The 19804-nt window shown below is 45.5% G+C and overlaps 1 protein-coding gene across 7 annotated transcripts in view; it reads left to right on the top strand.

Annotated features, from left to right (window-relative positions):
• Positions 1 to 8964: 8964 nt before the first annotated feature.
• LOC106748852 overlaps positions 8965 to 19804 on the top strand; it is a 28314-nt gene continuing 17474 nt past the window's right edge. The window contains exons 1-4 of one of the 7 annotated variants that reach the window (XM_014627744.1): positions 8965 to 9111; positions 9228 to 9855; positions 13248 to 14925; positions 16467 to 16973. In XM_014627744.1, coding sequence (XP_014483230.1) covers positions 13726 to 14925; positions 16467 to 16973 — 1707 coding nt within the window. In that variant the 5' untranslated portion in view covers positions 8965 to 9111; positions 9228 to 9855; positions 13248 to 13725. Of the gene's footprint in view, positions 9856 to 9875; positions 12111 to 13247; positions 14926 to 16466; positions 16974 to 19804 lie in introns of those variants that run through there. The other 6 variants (XM_014627743.1, XM_014627742.1, XM_014627749.1 and 3 more) reach the window with 6 other exon arrangements.

Genomic DNA, 19804 nt, shown 5'->3' with positions numbered 1-19804 from the left:
GCGCAGTTTTGATTACATGCGATCGGCATTCCTAAAAATGATACTCTTATTTTGCTTAATGATACCTTAACTCAAATATGATATATTTGCTGCTGCTTGGGTTTCTCCCTCTCCCTTTTTCTTAACTGCTACGTATACGAGTATGATCACTTACATTAGGTCTCATATTGTCATACGATTATATTGGATCTTGAGGTTTGAACTTAAAAATTCGACTATTCACCGAGGCAATTCCGAAACACTTCCGCGGTTTTTCTATTTTTATTGTGTATGTGGGTCGAGCCGTAAATAACTTTCAACGCAAATAGCAAATATTTACTTCTTCCGTACACTCTCGCGGGAAGAGTCAGAAAGCTGTCTATTGGTTGGGAGTACAAGTCATTATTTATAATGACACACATATGTAAGATACGGGTTTTATTGTAAAATATTACACACACGCACACACACACAAATATGTATAAACAGAAAAAGAGCACGAATTATCGAGGACTTAACGGAATATTTGTCTGTAGGAAGATTGACGGACCTAAGATCCACTAACTGTAAAAGTTCAAAATCGACGAGTCTCGATAGATCAATAAATGAAAAAAAAAAAAAATCCGCCGATACATTAATCCGAGTATTCGTGGAGCCACAAAACTCCGAGTTCTCTATTAATAACCATTTGAAACCGAAAACCGAATCTCTATTAATAGCCCACACGGATTTTTAGATCCGGCGGTTTCGCACATCAGTGTATTTTACAGATTCGCAGACATTTACATCCGTCGATCGACGCGCACTCCACTGTAAAATTTGACACCGGACTATCGATCAAACATGATAACATCGTTGCGATCGATGCTCATTCGTACTTAATTGCGCGAAGGTACATCTCGTCGTGTACAGATATCATTTTGTATCGTCGGTATTCCGTCGGTCGACCGAGCGCAACCTTTAAAAACGTCGCGATTGATGTCCGTAACGATAATTCTCAGACAGATCGAGCCTCTTCCTGGGAGACGCGCGTTAATAGCACGCTCGTGCCGTGTACTTAGAGCCAGCGCGCGTGTCCTTTTTTGCGCTTGTCACGGCTCGAGCGGATTGTGAAAGAACCCGGTTCCGGTGGACGGCTCGTTTCCGGTTAGCCGCGGCGATGACGGCGGCACGGCTACCACGGGGTACCGCTACGCGATACCGCCGTATTGATTACCTCCCGATAAAAAACGTCCGTCCGCCGAGGAACTTACCTGTTCAAACGGTGAGGTCTTCTTCGTTTTGCTGCGACGTGTGCTATTGTTCCCTGTCGTGGGGTTTCTCCGATGGTCCCTACGGTTCGTGGCGGTACTTCAGATAAATATCGGGTTGAGTCATACGTAATTCTTCCGCCTTTTTTCCTTTTAATTGATTTCCGCATGAAACACTTTACAATAGAGCTTAGTCCGATGTATATCTCATCGTTGATTGATAATTATACGTGTTTCTAATTAATGCGTGGCTTGTCGAATCTTAATGCAAATGTTTGCGGAAGATAAGTGCTTGATTCCGTCTTTGTCGAAGGTTATTTACGTGGTCCGATATTATTCCAATCGTTAGGAAAGCATGAAAAATTACATAATCTGATTGTAAGATAAGAATACATAATCAAAGTTAATTAATTAGAAATTTCTTTCTTTCTGAAATAATCTCTTTCTCTTGCATGAAAGATAAATAGTGTCGTGAAATACGCATTGCAAAGAGAAGTCATTTGAATTAATTAATCTTACAGAAGAGTTCTAGAGTTCTTGATATGTTTTAGCGAGAATTCCGGTCTTTAATCATTTTTACATAATTTTTGAACTAATTCAGCCACACGGAAAAAAGAAGTAGCTTCCACAAGTAAAAAATAGCTGCCCATACAATACAACTGAAATTTAGTTAATTTAGCTTTTTTTAATATTTTTCTTTCTATACCTAGTTTTTAATTTTCACAACTAAAAATTAAATCCGGTGACTAAATTTCAGTTTTATTATACGGATAGCTAATTCCTTTTCTTCCGTGCAAATTACTGCTATAATCTATTGGGAATTACTGAACTATTTCGAGTGCAAATAGCACCTGCGTGAAAAAAAAACGAGTTGCTAACTTTACACCGGCGACACTCTCTCTCTCTCTCTCGTTGCCGTGCGACGTATCTGACGAAGCGACGCGCAAATTGTCGCAAGTCGAGAACTCGTTGACACCGCAGCGTCGAACGCGTAATCGATTCGTTGTCGTCATGCGTGCACCACTTTCGTCATCGGGAGAACCTCGTTCGTGTCCGTCTAAACGACGCTTAATTTTCACTGTTATCTATGTTGATACTATCGATAGGACGGCCGGCCGTTATCATGTTTCCTCCGCTTAATGTCGGATTGTCGTTGACAAATTTGAAGTCCACTTTAGTCGAGTGGAAATGCTAGGAGAGGCCATTATTCGTCTCGTGTTTTTTTCACCGGCAATATAGTTTATACGCGCGTACGGGGCTAACAGGCGGTAATTATTCGCCTTTCACCAAATATTAGCCGACGCGCAGCCGACTTCGAAAGTTTATCGAAGAACCTGAACGACGAAGTAGGTGAACGAGACATCCTGCGCAAAGAAGAACACTTGGCCGAACGGTGCAGAATTCGCGCGGCTCTCCGCACACGTGCGTTACGCACCGGCGTGCCGTACGGCGGTTATCCCGCGGGATGGACGCTGCCGGGTTTTACAGTGCACGCGCAATTATCCGAGGATAACGTTTCTTTTAATGCCCTCCTGTGTTTCACCGTTCCACCGAAACTAGACTGACGAAGAGAAACGGTAAGCCCAGCGATTTTACACGCGTCAATTACAGCCGCCATCTACGGCGCGTTCCCCGTTTTACGGTCTACACCGGAGAGGAAAGCCTCTCGCAAGCGTGCTTTATGCATTCGACTTTTACGCATCTCCCCGCGAGAACGGAACGGAGAAAGTAGCGGCGAAGAACATCATTGTAAATGAACGTGTGGAAAAAGCGCGTACTTCAAGCTCGACTCGTATTTACAAGGAAACGCGAGCAAAGAAACGTGTCCGATTTGGGTCTCACTTTTTTTTTCGTTCCTTATGGCTCGAGCTACTTTCGGTTTACTGTAAAAGAGTTCAAAATTATGCCACCCTTCTTCGTCTCTCGTAATTACAGGTCTTCCCACCGACTGCGGCCTTACTGATTCTATTCTCTCGCGCGCCGTTCTCGACACGTGAAAATCCTTAGTCATTTCTACACGCGTCAACATCGATTAATTTATTGCAGGATTGAGCTTTAGAACATCTCCTCAAAATTAAACATAAAAGTTAAAAATTGCACGATCAAAATCCGTAATAAATATTTCGAAAGTTGTTCCTTACGCGTGCAAATTTTTCATTTGAATGATGTCTTCAGGGATCTCTTTTATCTCTAACCGGACGTACATTTGTTTTGAGTTTTAAGCGGTGACCTTTAAGTATGCATTACAGAGCACTTGTATACATAAATGAATTCGATTGTCGATCTGTCATCGCGTAATTCCCTCTGGTCGAATACACTCAGAGCTGATTAAAAGGCAGGTGAGAGAGAGAGAGAGAGAGAGAGAGAGAAGCAAGTGAATTCGGCACCTTTGACAAATTCGTCGACTCTACAGTTAATACCGATAAGACACGGATGATTTTACGCGATGCCGTATTATCATCAGTCCGTTTTTATCTTTAGCTCGCGCGCTATGTCGGCTGGAAGCCTTAGTGGCGATTCGCGATGTTTCACAATCGAGCAGAATCATACGATTGTTTCGAGACATGGGGAAACCATCGGTCACGAGTTATCCTTTCTTGATTCTCGACTGGTTCAGTGATGTATAATAACGGCAATCGGATCAGGTTTCGCGGATCGAAACAGGTGTAATCTCAGTGTGTTCAAGCATCGATGCTGCGCTGGATCCTTTTCGTAATTACTCATTTACATGTTTATCTTCACATTTATCTCGACAGCATATTTTTCCACCGATATAAAATCAACGTGTGATAAATTCATTAACATAATTAATATATATGTTCGCGCATATATATGCGCGCTATATATGTTCTCTCGTGTCTATCAAGTGCCATCAAAAGCTCGTCCCGTCGAAATTCCACGTCGACGTCAATTTCTACTGAATACTAAATACTATCATAACTAATGGTGTTATCATGTGCTAGGAGGAGAGAGAGAGGAAATCATTAATGCTCATTAATATTAATTACTGAGAGACATAATCGGCTGGCGTGTCAGACACCGCTCTCCGTTTGATATTCGTTTTCCGACGTTTTATCCGCGACAGTCGGCGACGGTGCAACAAAACAACACAACAGTACCGTATATGGAGGCACGTTAAGTCGTCACGAGACTAGAATGTTTCCGGTCTCACGTCACTGGTTCTCCGGTTGGATCCGCCCGAAGGCCCCGCAGGACTCCCACGTGAGTATTCAAGTACCTACGTACAATGGCCGAGGCGAAGACGACGCGCGCGCGCGCTATTATTACCGTGCATTTTATTCGGCTTCGTTCCTCAATATGCCGGATACGCGACACGTGTTCGAAATCCGCCACACTGGAGAACCACGCACGTCACTTTACATCTGTCCATGAAAAAGTGCGTGCGCACGGTACGTACGGGTTCTCGCCGAATTCGCGCGTTTCTTTCGGACCGTATGTACCGTTGGCGCACAAGAAGAAAGTTAAAATTAGTCCCTGAGATTATTCAATGTACCACATTATACAAATGTGCAATATATATCACACGATCATTGTTTCTTTTTATTATTTTATTCAGGGAGAAAAATTGTTTGCCGTTGTTTATTGCTGCAGTGACGATAAAAAAAGATTTGTTACGCGGAAAGAATAATTTTGCTGTTGTAGCAAAACGTCGGTGCGACAGCAATAAAATTTAGTTGGCATAATTGGCAATTAATAATTACAATTAACTCTGACAAGTCTTTTTTCCATCGCAATAATAACGAATAACTTCCTGTGGTAGCAAGAAATTTTTCTCCGTGTGATTTATGAGAATTAACATGAGTCAATTTCTATTTTACACAATGATGAAATGTTGATTAAAAAGCACCGGAGTTATATATATATTCATGATAAATATACGCTTTTGTTTTGATTCTTTAATATATACTAATGTACACTTGAGAACCGAGCTATCTAAAATGGTTCTATGATAAATGAATACCGATGAAAGACAAGACTTCGTCTTGTAATTTAGAATTTATCGGACACGAACGATATACCGATTTCGCGCTCACGGTTGACCGACTCGCGCCTATTTTAACTCGCCCGAGAAGTCGCGGAGAACCGCATTGTCATAAGACAGAATGCCAAGATTCCGGCGAGAAAGTAGTTCGTAGATATAGAAGAGCGTGTGGAAGGAGATCAGTAGGATGATTTGATGAATTCGCCGAAGTTTTCGCCCTCGTGCCACTTTTCCGCACGAAATTGCCGCGGATTCGAGGTTTCCCGTCAAAGGTGTGTGTTGACGGTCGTAGGCCGAGATCGCGATATAGTTCTCGACTTCGTCAAAGTAGGTAAATTGCGGAAATTAGCGAAAAATTATATTTACGATTTTATAAAGACGTCTCTTTTCTCTCGATAATATTTAAATAAATCAACTTACAAATACTGCAACTCGCGAAATAAATGATTTCTAGCACCTATATGGACCTAAAATTTTGAATTTTAAATGGATCTGAAATTTTCACGATGTGTCCTTCGCGGAAAATATGGGTTGTCTTCACGAGAATTTCGGCGAGTTAAGTGATTCTCTCGCTAAGTGACATAAATTGTTTAAGTTGTAAATTTATCGACAAGTATTATTTTACGTCACGATATTTTTACACAAAGGAACACAACGTGTAGCGGTGCGAAAGAATGTCGTGTGTCATACAGGTAATGATAAGAACGATATTGCTCATGTACACGTCATTATCTTGACACGCTCGTAATTCAATGTGCGAAGTTTACAAAAACGCCTCTCTCCGCAAGTAACGAGGAGATCGTTTCTTTTCGTTTCTCACATTATTTCCTAACGACAACCGAAACGCGAGTAATATTCGCGAAACCATCGGCGCTAAACCCGCGTACCGTTTTTTCCAAGTCCGTGTCGTAATCTCTCGAGTAAAATGACTTTTCGTTATCGCCAGGTATCGAGTCATTTCTGACAACATTACTTCTGTCTCATTGCAATTCCAAGTATTGTTCTTTCAGCGAAAAAAGTGGGGGAGGGGGGAGGACGAAGGAAATCTTTCTTGTTTATGATTGTAGCCATTATACATACACTGCAATATATAAATATTATTAGTATTAAAATGGAAATTAATTTACATAATCTTTATAAAGTAGCCACCTGAAAAAGCTGCAAATACAGGAACCGATCATTTATAAGCGATTTAAGGCTCCCAGTTTTTCTGTAGTCGTATCAAATTACTACATCAAAGACGACAGGTTGTGTGAATTTTTTTCACGATGTTCGCCCAAATTAATTAATTTTTTTTCACATTTTATTTAATTTGCGTTTGATAGTATAAATTATTACACCGAGAACTTCTCATTTTTTGTTATTCCGTATTAATAAGCACATATAATTGAATCTATACGTATCTTATATTTTCAGCGAAAATGGAGTTCGTGATAATTAATCGAGATTCTTAAAAGGGAATCTTCGATTAAATTTGACTAATTCATAGAGTCGTACACGGGTGACATGTATAAAAAAATAATTTATTTCGATACGCAATGCAAGAAAAAAACACACACGATTTCTCGCTGCTGAACGTCGTAGTTCGGTACGGCTGTAACGAAGAAGCAGGAACTTTCAGCAAGGATTAAAACGTGGCGCGAGGAATAGCATTTGTGAATAATTGGAATCGTTAGCAATAATTACGTCTTCTGTTTTTAATATACGCGATGGCTCGTTACAAGGCGGCTACGCTAATATCTATAATGTCGAGTCGTTTGCACTAACGAGTCTACGAAAGGTGGACTGCTCTATTAATTTCACATAAACGATTTTCCTGGTCCCGCGCTGCGTTTCCTGTAACGCCGCTTTCTCGGCACCTCTCGGGCGCGATTTGTCGTTACGTTGTCTGCTACATTTTTCAGACCGCTTCATCTCGTCCGTTCGGCACATGCGGCGTGATTTCCAGCGATTCGCGACTGCGAACCTATTTCTCATAATTAACGATAGAAAATATGCGTAAGGAAGTTAAAGACCGTGCACAGAAGAAACAAATTTTGTTAGAACATCAAATGTTTGTCAAGCAAATGTTTGACAGCAGAAAAAAATTTGCTTAGACAGCAAAAAATTTGTTTGGACAGCAGAAAAATTTGTTAAGAGTATTAATTGTCCATATCATCAACAAAGAGCAATTTTCTCCGTGTGATAAGGCCCATTTTTCCTGAGTGACGTTACGTTCTTCGTCATCGTGATTTTTATCGTCAACAGTAAGAGAAATATTTCCTGTTCGAAAAAGCTCCACTAGAGATTGCCGCTCTGTATTGGTCTCCTGACGACGACAGCGTAACGCTATCCACGTTCCGTGAGACAAATGCGATGAGCACCGTGAATCTTTCCGCTACCGTTAACGCTCGTCAGTTACTACCGCGCGTCTTGTTTGTTGGCGTGTTAGGAAAATGACGGGAACGCGGTGCGAACGCGCTTTTCACGCAATTGTACCTTTGACCGCACGCGCACCTGCAGCAAGGTCGCGCGAGGCGAGCGTGTTCGCCGCGAGAAATCTCCTCCACGACTCCGTAAAATTTCCATCCGTGTACATGCAAACGTGCCGGGCAGTCGACGGTCGCTCGTAAAGTATCAGCTTGTTCTTTTTGTCTCAACAGTCGACTCTTATCGCGAAGTTACATACACGTACATGTCTCGGACGATAGTATAATAGTCCGCTTGCTTAACGCAGAGACACTCGGCTCACCATTCCGATTTATTCTGGTTATTTATATCGCGTGATAAAACTTTTAAATGGAGATAAATTTTAAGCGTCATATAAAAATTCAGCTCGCGATTGTTCCTATATTGATAAAAAAAGTTATAGTTATTTTCGGCGCCAAACATATTTTATAGTAGTAACATACTGTATAGTAGTAATATATGCATGTTATTATCGCTGATACTCTTGTTGAACATTTCCAAGTGGATTCCCGTGGAAATCCAATGGACCTCATGTAAGTCCATATAGGATAATAAAAGTCCATATAGGAATCCATATGGTTTGTGAAAATTCATATAGGAATCCACATGGATTTCCTATATGAATTCCCACCTGGTACTTTTTTCAACAAGGATTATAGTAATATTTACTAGAAAGATGGTTCTCATTATTTTTGTGGTTAAAATAAAAAAAGAATATATTTGGCGCCGAAAATAACTATAATTTTCTATCAGTGTATATTCTGTGTTGCCATTTCTTCATGACTTTACGGCTTTCTATCCCAAAAATATCCACCTGACGTTTGAATATTCGCTATTGATATGTTAAATTTTCATAGCACGACGTTATATCCTCTAATTAAACTGCGTCCTTGTTTTGGGGGGAAATATAGGTGCACCTCCTTCGCGGGCATTCCGCCGCGACACGTCGCTTTCGTTTTCCTCTCTCTCTCTCTCTCTCTCTCTCTCCTTCCCTCTCCCTTTTTTTTTCTCATCGCAGCTCTATAGATGTACATATCAGTCGCGAGGATATCGGGGCGGTACATGCACGACGCACGTGCGGTTCTCTTTATGTGATGCGAACAGGCGTACGAAAGGGAGCAAGAGAGATCGAGCGGCTCTAAGAGCGGCGGCTAAATATAATCCGGAGAACAGAAAACGCGCGTAATCCCCCCCGCTTAGAAACACCAGTTAGTCGCCTTAAAACTACCCACTGGCTCGCCGTTCGTTTTGGGGTTATACCGGTGCCAGTTCTCTCCCCCTCCGACCCGCCGGACCTCGCACATTTCCCGCACTCGTTCCCGCAACGACACGGGCTTGCAACTGCAGTAACTTGGCTGCAGCGCTCGCGCACGTATGCGCGTTTTACGCGCGTCGCTCCGATTACGCACCTGTGCATCGGCGGAGGCGGCGGTGTGTATGTGTGTATGTCGCGCGAATTGCGATTGTGTGTCGGGTGCTACCGCGTGCGCGCTCGCGCGAACGCGCGCGAGTGAGCGTGTTCGACGGGCAGTTTAAAATCCTTGTAGGAAGTCTGGTGTTTCCCGCGAGCAGTGCAGGAAGAAAAACGCTTCGATTTATATCTCGATACTATATCAAAGCTACAACGATGTTCGTATTTGCTATATGTGTGTTACCGATACGTGATTGCATGCGAATACCGTACGTCGTTCGTGGATAAAAGTGTGTTAGGGGGACCAACATTTCTGACGTGTCACTGTCACGCGCTCTAACGTCGAATTTTGATACGCAATTGGTGATACGATCGAGAACACTGAACCTGGATCGTAGAAATATACCTTGACATTTAGCTGTCGCACGTGAAGGTGAAACTGATGGAAACCGAGATTGGCCGACGACGTGCGAACTGACAAATAGCTCGGTCGCGAGAGACAAGCGGAATTTACTCGGGAATGTATCGAGGAATGTCTCTCGAACTTGTACCATATCGTACATAATTTATACTCCGTATTATCTCCGTGTTATCTTTTTAAAGATAGGAGAGATTTTGTGGAGTGACCTAATTTTCTTTTATAAAGTACTAAGAGAGTTAATAGAATGCTTTTCATTGTTGAGGCTGGTCTCAATTAATGTTCTCCCTCGAGCTCTAAAAAAATCATCCCCTTTTTTCGATTGGATTGCATCGCACTCTATACGGTAAATGCAAACCCTTAAATACAAAGGCGATTCACGCGAACGATTTGGGTAGCAACATCGATATTAGTTTTATGTCTTTGGCTACGTTCAAATCTTCTATCATAAAATCATTGCTCATATAAATGTTTTGTATTCCCGAATTCTTATTGTGTATTTTATCACCAAAGGGATGCAATTCCCGTGAATAAATCCAAATGAAATGAAATTATACATATCATATATAACATACACAGGTGTATTGTGTTTGAAAATATTTTGTATATTTTTACGCACATCTTGCGGCCTTTTATTTATTGTAGTAATGTTTGTCGAATGCCGAAAGTGTCAAAGTGTCTCGCGCGGCTATTTAGGGACTAAACAGAGGACTTCGCGAGGAATTAGCGTTGGTCCGCGAAGCCTCTATTTTCGTTGCAACGCGACGTTGCTTATTCTAGAAACAGTGAGAACGCAGGTCTCTGAAGCCTCGATTTTTACACCTTTTACACAGAGAGCGGAATGCAAAGCGAACACGGAGCGTAGGAATTTCGAGTTCTATTTCAGTTTTACGGGAGGACTAAACGCGCCGTCATCTGCGGGTATTCAGCGAAGTATCAAAAAAAAAAACCACCGGGACTGATACGTAATAATTCACTGCTCCTGCAAAATCCTATTTTAATACCGCGGACTTCTGTTTACCTCCGTCTTTCTCCATTTATTATCGTGGCGATGAGAAACCGAGAGAATTAAATCGAAAGCGTAGAAATTCGCGGCTAAGAAAACCCGACGCCTTACTGACCGCGAAAGTCAAGTGCAACATCGGACAATTTCTCGAGATGATAGCTTTGTTGATAGCGAAGCGCTTAAGAATGAAGAGGGGGCGCGCAATCTTCGTTAATTAGAGATCGGATCGGCGAGTCTCTTCGCGGACACAACGCGGCGTTGCAGCTGCGCGAGATCGCCGCGCTATGCGACGCGGAGCGACGCGACGCGCGCGGCGCCGGTTGTGCAATGTGTGTACACGCGCCGTAATACGGACACATAATTGTTCGCCCGCGGTTGTATAATACGGCTTCCAGCCGCGTCGGCAGTCGTCGGCGAAGCGTCGCTCCGGCACGAGCGCGTCGTAAAAACCGCGCGGATTCAGCCGCTCGCGTTCGTCGCGACGTTATCGACACTTGAAGCGCGAGAAATATCGAACCTGCAATGATCCCGCGAGACTCGAGCGACCGTCGGGCGCGAAATTCGCGCGAAAAATCATCCCCGGACGCCCGAGTCCCGTCGGAGCCTCAGAAGTGCCAGTTAAATCGTTGTATATCGAGTGCAGTGAACGTGATATCAGATCGATTGTCGAGACTCGATATCGAGTAGTATCGTCTATTTACTTGACAGCTGCTTAGTAGAGTATGTCAGATTTCACGGTTCGAATTTGGCACGTCAGAAGCGTCAAAGTTCGATTTATCTACCGCGACCTTCGCCGGCTCGAAGCGGTAAATAATAAAAATGCAGAAACTTGCGTTCGCCGTCAGTCTGGCGAAATAAATGTCGAACGAAATAGAAATGATAAAACTCGCTCTCGCGTGCTCTCTCGCGTATGTTCCGCTCGCGATTCATTCGCATCGTCGAGCGTCATTTCCGTCGACGCGAGGGTACAATCGCGAATTCAGCGCGTTAGCGTGAATTCGCGCTGCTACGCGTCGTTGCTGCGAGGTGGCGGCCGCTTTTTGTGCTCGTTACGCGAAACTGGCCGGTCGTCATCGGCGGTAGGCTTGTCTCGCGCTATCCAGTGCGCGACGTGACGTCGGGACGCGAGTGATGCGCGCAACTCGTGCAACGGGAGCGTGAAGTAATGAGGAAAGAAGAAGGACAGACGCAGGCGCGGGATAGACGGAACGAAAGAAAAGGAAAAGAGAGAGAACAAGACGGATAACGACTATCCGGGCAATTCCGAGCGAAATTGGAACGCGTTGCTGCCACCCGGCGCGTTCCTGCGAATCGCGCTCGCAATTGCGTAACACCGGCCACCGAGGAAGGTGTGACCATTCGTTCGTTTGTTCATCCGTTCGCTCGTCCGTTGTTGCTCCGTTGTCCATCCGCCGTACTCGTCATCGTCGACATACTCGTCATGCTCGAATAACACGTTCGCGCGAGTGTGCGCGCGTGCTTACAATCTTCGAGCGGTCGACACCGTTCGAATTCCATCACTCGCGACGCCGTTGCGCGCGCTTCCACGTGAGCCGCGCGTCGAGAGCCAAGGTGAAGCCGGGGAAGGAAAGGAGGTGGGTAAACGTGAGACGAGGAACACCACGCGATGACGCGTCCGTGGTAAATTTATTGCCCGACGTCGCTTTCTTTATCTCTCGTCGCGAATGTCGCGCGAATTCGCGCGGCGGGAGAGTGGCGATTCCGCGGCGCCGCGAAACCCGTCATTGTCGAGGCCGTTACCGTAACGCGAAGCGTCTGTCCGACGTTTCTTCCTCGCGATTTGCCGCGTCACGCGCGCCTCGAGGCGCGAATCGTGCGAAGCGCGCAGGACGACACGCGGAAATCGTGCTCTCGGGAGTGCCCGTGAGTGCCTGTGAGTGCGAAATTCGCCGGAACCGCCGGAGGTATCGCGTCACGATATCGTCGCGATAAGTGAAATTCGCAAGGGATTGCCGGGGGTATGTCCTTGTAATCACAATTTGTGGGACATAGGACGCAGGAGTCGCCAGGCGTCGTCGGTGTGCTTGCGATAAGAGCGAGGCTCGCGGGATCACGTGGACGGCCCGGCGATAAAACGAGACGCGGTGTCGCGCAGCCGAGGAAAGGGACGACAGCAGAAATAAATAATAGTTGTGCGTCGCCGGGCATTCGCGCGACATGGAACTTCGCGTGCGATAGGGAAAAACGTTTGCGCCATCGGCGAGTGCGCGCATTGCTCGTAAAATCGCGTCGTAAAGTAAAATGCTATGAAAGAGCCGCTTGCGAACGGTTACCGGACTGTTACGTGTCGTATGAAAGGAAACTTCTCGGTGCCGGGCAAAAACCTCGCGCGAATCACGGATTCTTCGGTAACGAGAACCTCGCGACGTCTGTTCGCGCGCATCCCGCTCGGAGACCAACGATCAATTGAGGCTATCAACGCGTTCTCCCTTTACGAACGATCAGGGACTGATCGAAGACGTTCAGAGAGAAACGAAAAATACTTAGATTCAATTATCGTAACGTTCATGTATGATCACACATATCATGAAAATCCACATGCTGTTCGGGAAACAGTTTTTCGACGTCAGTTCAATTGTAACGTATAGACGGACATGTATAAACATAGGTGAAATTGTTTCTCGCAGATTTCACATTTTTCCTATAATTTTCTAATAACGCATTTCGGGCCGTATGTTTATATAACAAATTTTTCTTATTCCTGCTCATAGAATGTAAAACTATTGAAGTGTGTACGGAAAAACCTGGGACACCATGAATAAGATTAAAGGACAACATGTAAGGGTATGTAATAAATGTAGCAAATAATTGTGATTTCGACGCTTTTAGGACGTCTAAAAGAGGTGTTTACGACGTCTTGGGACGTCTTATTGCCGTAAAGACGTCTTTTCGATGCAAGAGAGAGACCTTTTCCGCTCAGCTAGACGGGAAAATGAACGTCACGACGACAGGCGGCAGGGTTCTTCCCGCTCGCGATAACAGCTGCGCGCATTTTCGAGACACGTTTTGCTTCACCGTTGCTCGCCTTGATTCGATCGCGGCTTAGTGGAGTTTCTCGCAACGGGATCTCGATAGGATCTCGAGGAGGGAGAGGAAGAAACGAAACGCGAAGGGAAGAGAGATCCGAGCGGATCGATTCCACGCGGAGGAGTCTCGATCTCGATCTATATATAGCGTCGCCGAACGGAGATGAACGAGGTTAGGCACGTTCTGACGGCTCTGAGGTCTCCCACGAAGAGCTCGACCTTGAACAACAGCGTGGGCGTCGCGACGACGACGTGGTACGACGTTCCGGCGCCTATCATCGTTCACTGCCGCGAGTTCCGCGAGGACGCGGGCCGCGGCGAAGAATTCGACGCGAAGGAACGCGAGGAGGGAGACGAGAAGGAGTCGGAAATTATCTTGTCCTTCGCGGAGAAGGACACGGGTGTGAAATTCATCGACGGCAACATGGAAACCGGCCGCCGGGGGAAGTCCTCGGAGAAGGATCCGAGCGTTGGAGGAGCCTGGTCCTCCAACAACGGCGAGGCGTTGTACCAGAATAACGTAGAAGCGGCGTTGAACAGCCTGAGCAAGGTCTGCGCGGAGACGTCCTCGCCACTCGAGACAGCTCCGGAGGGTTGTCGCGCGAACGACAACCGGGACAGCCGGAAGAGGCACAGTTCCACGGTGGAGTTGAACGCCACTGCGGTGGTGAAGACCGACAGCGACGGGGTGCCGACGATAAGCTTCAGTTTCCTACGTGCGGACGAGAAGTTCCACCCGGAAACCGCCGATGAAGAGGAGGTCGTCATCCTGGAGGTCGACACGAGCGATCAGGTCGACTGCTCGGCGGCTGATCAACTGTACGATCTTCCCAAAAACGCCGTCTCGGGCAATAATTCGGTCTCTTCGGAGCAACGAAGAGACGAAACGGACGTCGAATCCTCCTCGTCGCCGACGGTATGTCAGGATCTTTACGACGTGCCGAGGCCGGCGAAGCAAGACGTATCGCGAGATGAGGAAGCAACCGATTGCTGTCAAAAGAACCCGGGGGAAGTCCGGGGGGGAACGCTCGATATACCCAAGAGAAACCAAGGCGACCGGATGAAGCGGTCGACCAGGTCGCTCAAGTCGGGCAGAAGGAGTTACGGGGCGTCCGACAGCGACGGCTACGACGCCGGCATCGCGTCGATGTCCGGCTCATACTCTGACCCGGAGTGCCCGAACGAGGCGGCGTTGTCGGTGAGCGGCGGCTCGGAGCGCAGCAAGCGGCTCAAGCTGCAAAAGAGACGGCTCGGCAAGGCCTGGGGCAGGATGCGCAACTGGTTGCGAGAGGAAAGGACCAAGCTCGGCGAGGTGGTGAACAGGCACGCCAAGATGCAGGCGGTCGGCGCGCTCAATGCCGAGGTAGCCGAAGCAATATCCGTATTTTTGCGAAAAGCGAGAAAAATCAGGAAAGGGGGGAATAACAAATAGTAAAAAAGGAGCAATCTCGACATATTGATTAACACATCGAATGCCATCGACGGTCATCGGGACTGACCGATACCGACGACGGATCTCCTTAATTTACCCGCGAGACGTAATTAACTGCGTATAACGAATCGAACCGTGCGATCATTAGGGAACCAATTAAAAGATGAGAAATGCGCGCACTGAAGATTGAATTTATCCATATCGTATCGTTGGTCGTGCAATCTTTCAGTTGAGTTTTTGAAGGATGGAAATTAGCGGCATTCGATGTGTTAGTGTACGGGGGAAAAGATTGGATGAATTGATGTGACAGTGAATGAGCTAGATGCGTTTCGATTGAAGGAGGCAGGACTTTGTTTACTTTATTATTTTATTTATAGCATGAGCGAGGAGAAATTTCCTTTTTTTACATAAAATAAAGGGAATAATAGAAATCAAAAGTACATGAAGTAAATTTAAATTTTGAAATGGTCTAATTTTTGAGTTCAACATTACTCTAATTGGTTTACATACTCCAGCTAGAAATTTAAGAAATAATGAACTCTTTCATGTCGCAGTTCACCGAACATTGTATGAAAGATTTAAACTGTTAATCGCATTAATATGTTTGCTAACCAATATTCGGATGTTGTTTTATTTCTTAATATATTTAAAAATGCTATCATAAGAAACATTACTAATTAATTAATAATATATATTACTCTATTTATATATATATTTTTTTTTGTTAAGAGATGAGTTTTGACCTGTTAATAAATTACATTAAATTAAATAAAAAAAAAATTTAATTCTTACGAACCAAATTCGGCCTTAGAAACCAGAAATTCTGTTTCCAAGACGCGTTTCGTTCATTATCACGTCAATTCGGCCAATCTTTTATCTCGGTGCGATGGTTGAGATAGCGAATAGATAAAACAGATCGGGGGATCGAAATTGTAGAGGTCGAAAGTAATTCCAGAGAGACCGCGGAATTGATGAAGGTGAAAAAAATTGAAGAGAATCTCAGGTTCATTCATATATGCAAGTTTCGGAGTGAATTAGAGTGGAGTGAACTTGTAATTAGTAAGAGCCACAACCTCGCGTTCGAAGCGGACTTTAGGAATTGCGGGTCACTTACACGTGACTTCGCATTTCCACAATTTCACTCCGCTTTCACTCCGAACCCTTTATACGTCGCCTGAGGTTCCCCGTTAACCGTAACTAATGCCAAGGTAGCATCGGGACCGCCTCTCGGGGCTAAACGACACGACTCCTCGATTTCCAATCGAGGAGGAGACTTCGACTCCTCGATCGTCCTCGGTCATTCTGAATCGCAATCCATCGGCAACGAACACGAGAGAGGCGAACCTCTCGCGACACTTACCCGCGTGAGCACAAAAACGTGAATGTAAATGAAAACGAAACGAGGTTTCCCGTTCGTGCGTTTTTCCCGATCGTCTCGACGGATCTTTCAATTGCGAATTTTTCGCTCGAAGACACAGAGCGAGGCTTCTGGGGTGTCCGGCAAGAACAAGCAACGCGGTTTCTACGACCTGACGCGAGCTCATACGCAGGAGTCCGGCTCGATCACCAGAGTGGAGGAGTACGGTCTCTCGTCTGTCTCCGAAGAGGCAAACGTCTCCGACGTGGAGAGGCCGGCGTCGGCGTCGCCCGACTCGGGCAAGGCGTCGGCGAACGGTGTTGGCGCGTCGGAACGTCGGTCGCGGCAGCTGCGCGGCAACCTGAGACAGAAGACCGCCAGCTCAGACGACATCCTGGAGGGCAGGTCGAGGCTGCAGCCGCAGCCGGTGTCCTTCAGCATGGACAAACTCTGTTCGGACACGGAGAACGACGGGGCGACGACTACGATGACGGCGGCTGACGTTGAAGCGTCGAGGGACCACGTCGGTGGGAAAGGTGGCCTGATTAAGAGGAGAATGCTGGGGTCAATCAGGGGGTTAATGGCCTCGACTCATCTGCTGCAGACCTACGAGATCGAGGAGGTACTTGGAGCTCTCTCTCTCTCTCCCTCCCTCTCGTGTCTCGTTACTTTTCTTACCGGTCGCGCCGTTACAACGACCGACGTGTTTGCGCGGTTGTCACGCACTTGCGACGGGTGAGTGCGATCGAACGCGCGCTACACTACATGAGAAAGAGAGAAAGAGAGAGAATAGGAGAGGTGAAAAGAGAGAAAGAGAGAGGAAGACGCGGTACCGTGAGTGGGAGTAAAGGGCGTAATCGTGGTATGTGTGTGTGTGTGTGTATGTGCACTTCGATCGGAAGCAAGTTACGGATACGTTCGGACGCACGAGTGCCGCCGAGAGATACGATTTGAATAATTCAAATTGAGTTAAAGTTAACAAGGCAGAGTCGCTCGGTAACGGACAGTCGGAAGTACCCACTAACGTTGAATAGAAGCTTTTATTTCGGGAATTTTTTGCCTTCTTTTTTGTCACGTGAATTCTGCTTTTACGAGTCGGAGGAATTTCCATATTTAACGGATTTCCAGCACTCGCCGGCGACCCGAGGAGGACCCTCGCGAGTAGCACGCGTGCGGTGGCATACGCGGCGATAATCCTTGCGCGCAGTATATTTACATTCGCGCGTCTTCCACGCGCGGCGAACGCTGGATCTCACTCTCTCTGTCTCTCTCTCTCTCTCTCTCTTGTTGTATAATGAATCGGATACGCTATACCGCGGTGTCCTTGTCCAGCAGTCCAGATGTTGTAGGTGTTTAAACGTCGCGCTCGTAACAAACGAGGTCGTGAATGAGGTTTATGATTCATAACCGATTTAGGTTAATATCGACACGCACGGGATCATTAAGACCCGCGCTGCCGGGCAATGAAGATCGCTCGGCAGCTATTAATTAACGAGAGGTCGCCAAGGTCGGTCTTAGTTAGTTAACGTTCGAGAGGCATTCAGGCAGGATAGAAATCATTATTGAATCGAGCGACCCGTGTGCTTCGCTCTTGGCGCGTAAACCGCGCCCGGCGAAATGGACACCTGGTTTAGCCGATTAAAATAACTTGCGCTTAGCTACTCGTGACTCATTTATCAATATTGAATGACGTATTATTACTGAAAATCGAGCTTCGCCGCTTCGGAGTATCGCTGTCAAGCGTCCGTGATTCATGCCGCTCGTTTCTTCGCTTACGCCAGTCTTATTTCATTCTTAACGTCCGCTCAGGTGAGGCGCGTAAAACTTACGGCCGCCCCGCGAATTCTAAGGGGAACGGAAATTTGTTGCAAAATGCCGAATCGTTCTTAAACCGTGTCCTGTCGAGGGTACCTCAGTCAATATTAGCTCTTTTCCTCGCTCTCGCGCGATTTACCTCGTCGCGTGAAAGCGCCCAGGGGATATAACACGCACACGGAGAAAATATTGTAATAAATTACGACGAAGTTTTGTAACGCTGGACCATACTGGAATTATAACTGGAATTACATAATGTTACATGTGCTGTAATCTATAATGATGCAACGAAATACATCACTAAAAATTACAACACACATAATAATTTCAGTCATAATTCCGGTATGGTCCAGCATGAAAAAATGTGGTAATTTTCATTACGATGTTTTCAATCAATTGACTGATCAATTTGTATCATTGATTCTCTCAAAGTAACATGATCTTTTAAGTTTCATTTTCTTCCGAGTGAGGCAGCCGGATGTTCGCGTAATAAAATATGCGGAAAGCCTCGTAATTTGTTAATTATAGTAATGACATCAGGATATTACACATCGCGCGTGGAATGCATTATCTACTGAATTCTCGAAAGCTTTCGGCTCAAGATAAAGAACGGCATTTGAGTCTCCATTACTTGTACATGATTAAGGAACTCCTTATCCCGGATAGATCTTCCGGCAGGCCACGAACGCACTTCTATTTTTATCGCCCATCATCGTGATGCGTTCGCGTACGATTGTCGTGTTTCCACGGTGATTTCGCATCCAATGCGAGCCGGGTGGTCATTCCGGCCGCAGACTTTACGAGATGCACGCGCGATAAATCAGCAACACACGACCCATAGAAACCGAACGCGCTTTTTTCGCGGCACGCTCTTTCGTTGCGAAAGTCTTTTTGCCGAACGCCGTCTTCTTATCGACGACATTTCTTGCGTCGGCATTCGCTTTCGCTATTAAAGAGTTTTCTCGCGCTGTCGGAAACGCTTCTTGTCGTCTCGCTGGATCAAAAGTCGCCGTGCTGCGCTCTCAGGTATGGATTGGTCACGCACGTAACTCGGCGGAACATTGAGTGCTAGTTATGCTCTCGGCAAACATTATCTGCGAATTCTATATTCACGATTTATTTGGTAACGATATTCTTCAACGCAACGTTATGTTGCAAAGACTAAGAATTGTATCACTTTGAAGATATCGTTCTTTCTATCCAGTATCTTCCCCTCTCAATTCATAAAAATTATTCTTGAATAGCCGTGGTAGAAATTTAATGCATTTGTGGAGCAATTATTGGAAAATGATTTACTTTCTGTCTAGTAACTGAAGAGTGAAACTAATAATGGGATCCGGATCATAGATATAACGCTTTTCCTGCAATTATTGCACACGAAAATCTGAACCCTTTTACTGAACGAAAACAGAACGATAAATGGACGAGAAAACTATTCAATTGATCAACACTGGACAATAACTGGACTGGTGTTTATATAAACTGCGCACATTTTTATCAGAAAAACTGTTTCAGCCATTAAATAAAACTCTATCAAGTTCTTGTTCATTTCCTACACAGTATTGTTACAACTAATGAGAATGCATGAATGAATTAATACTAGACAGTAATTAGATGGATATGTAGGAAAAGTGCATA

Source organism: Dinoponera quadriceps, unplaced genomic scaffold, assembly GCF_001313825.1.
Source record: "Dinoponera quadriceps isolate SergipeBrazil2010 unplaced genomic scaffold, ASM131382v1 scaffold1889, whole genome shotgun sequence".
In the NCBI taxonomy this organism is placed as follows: domain Eukaryota; kingdom Metazoa; phylum Arthropoda; class Insecta; order Hymenoptera; family Formicidae; genus Dinoponera; species Dinoponera quadriceps.
The sequence above is the reverse complement of the archived record's forward strand: the minus strand, read 5'-3'. Positions and strand labels throughout refer to the sequence as shown.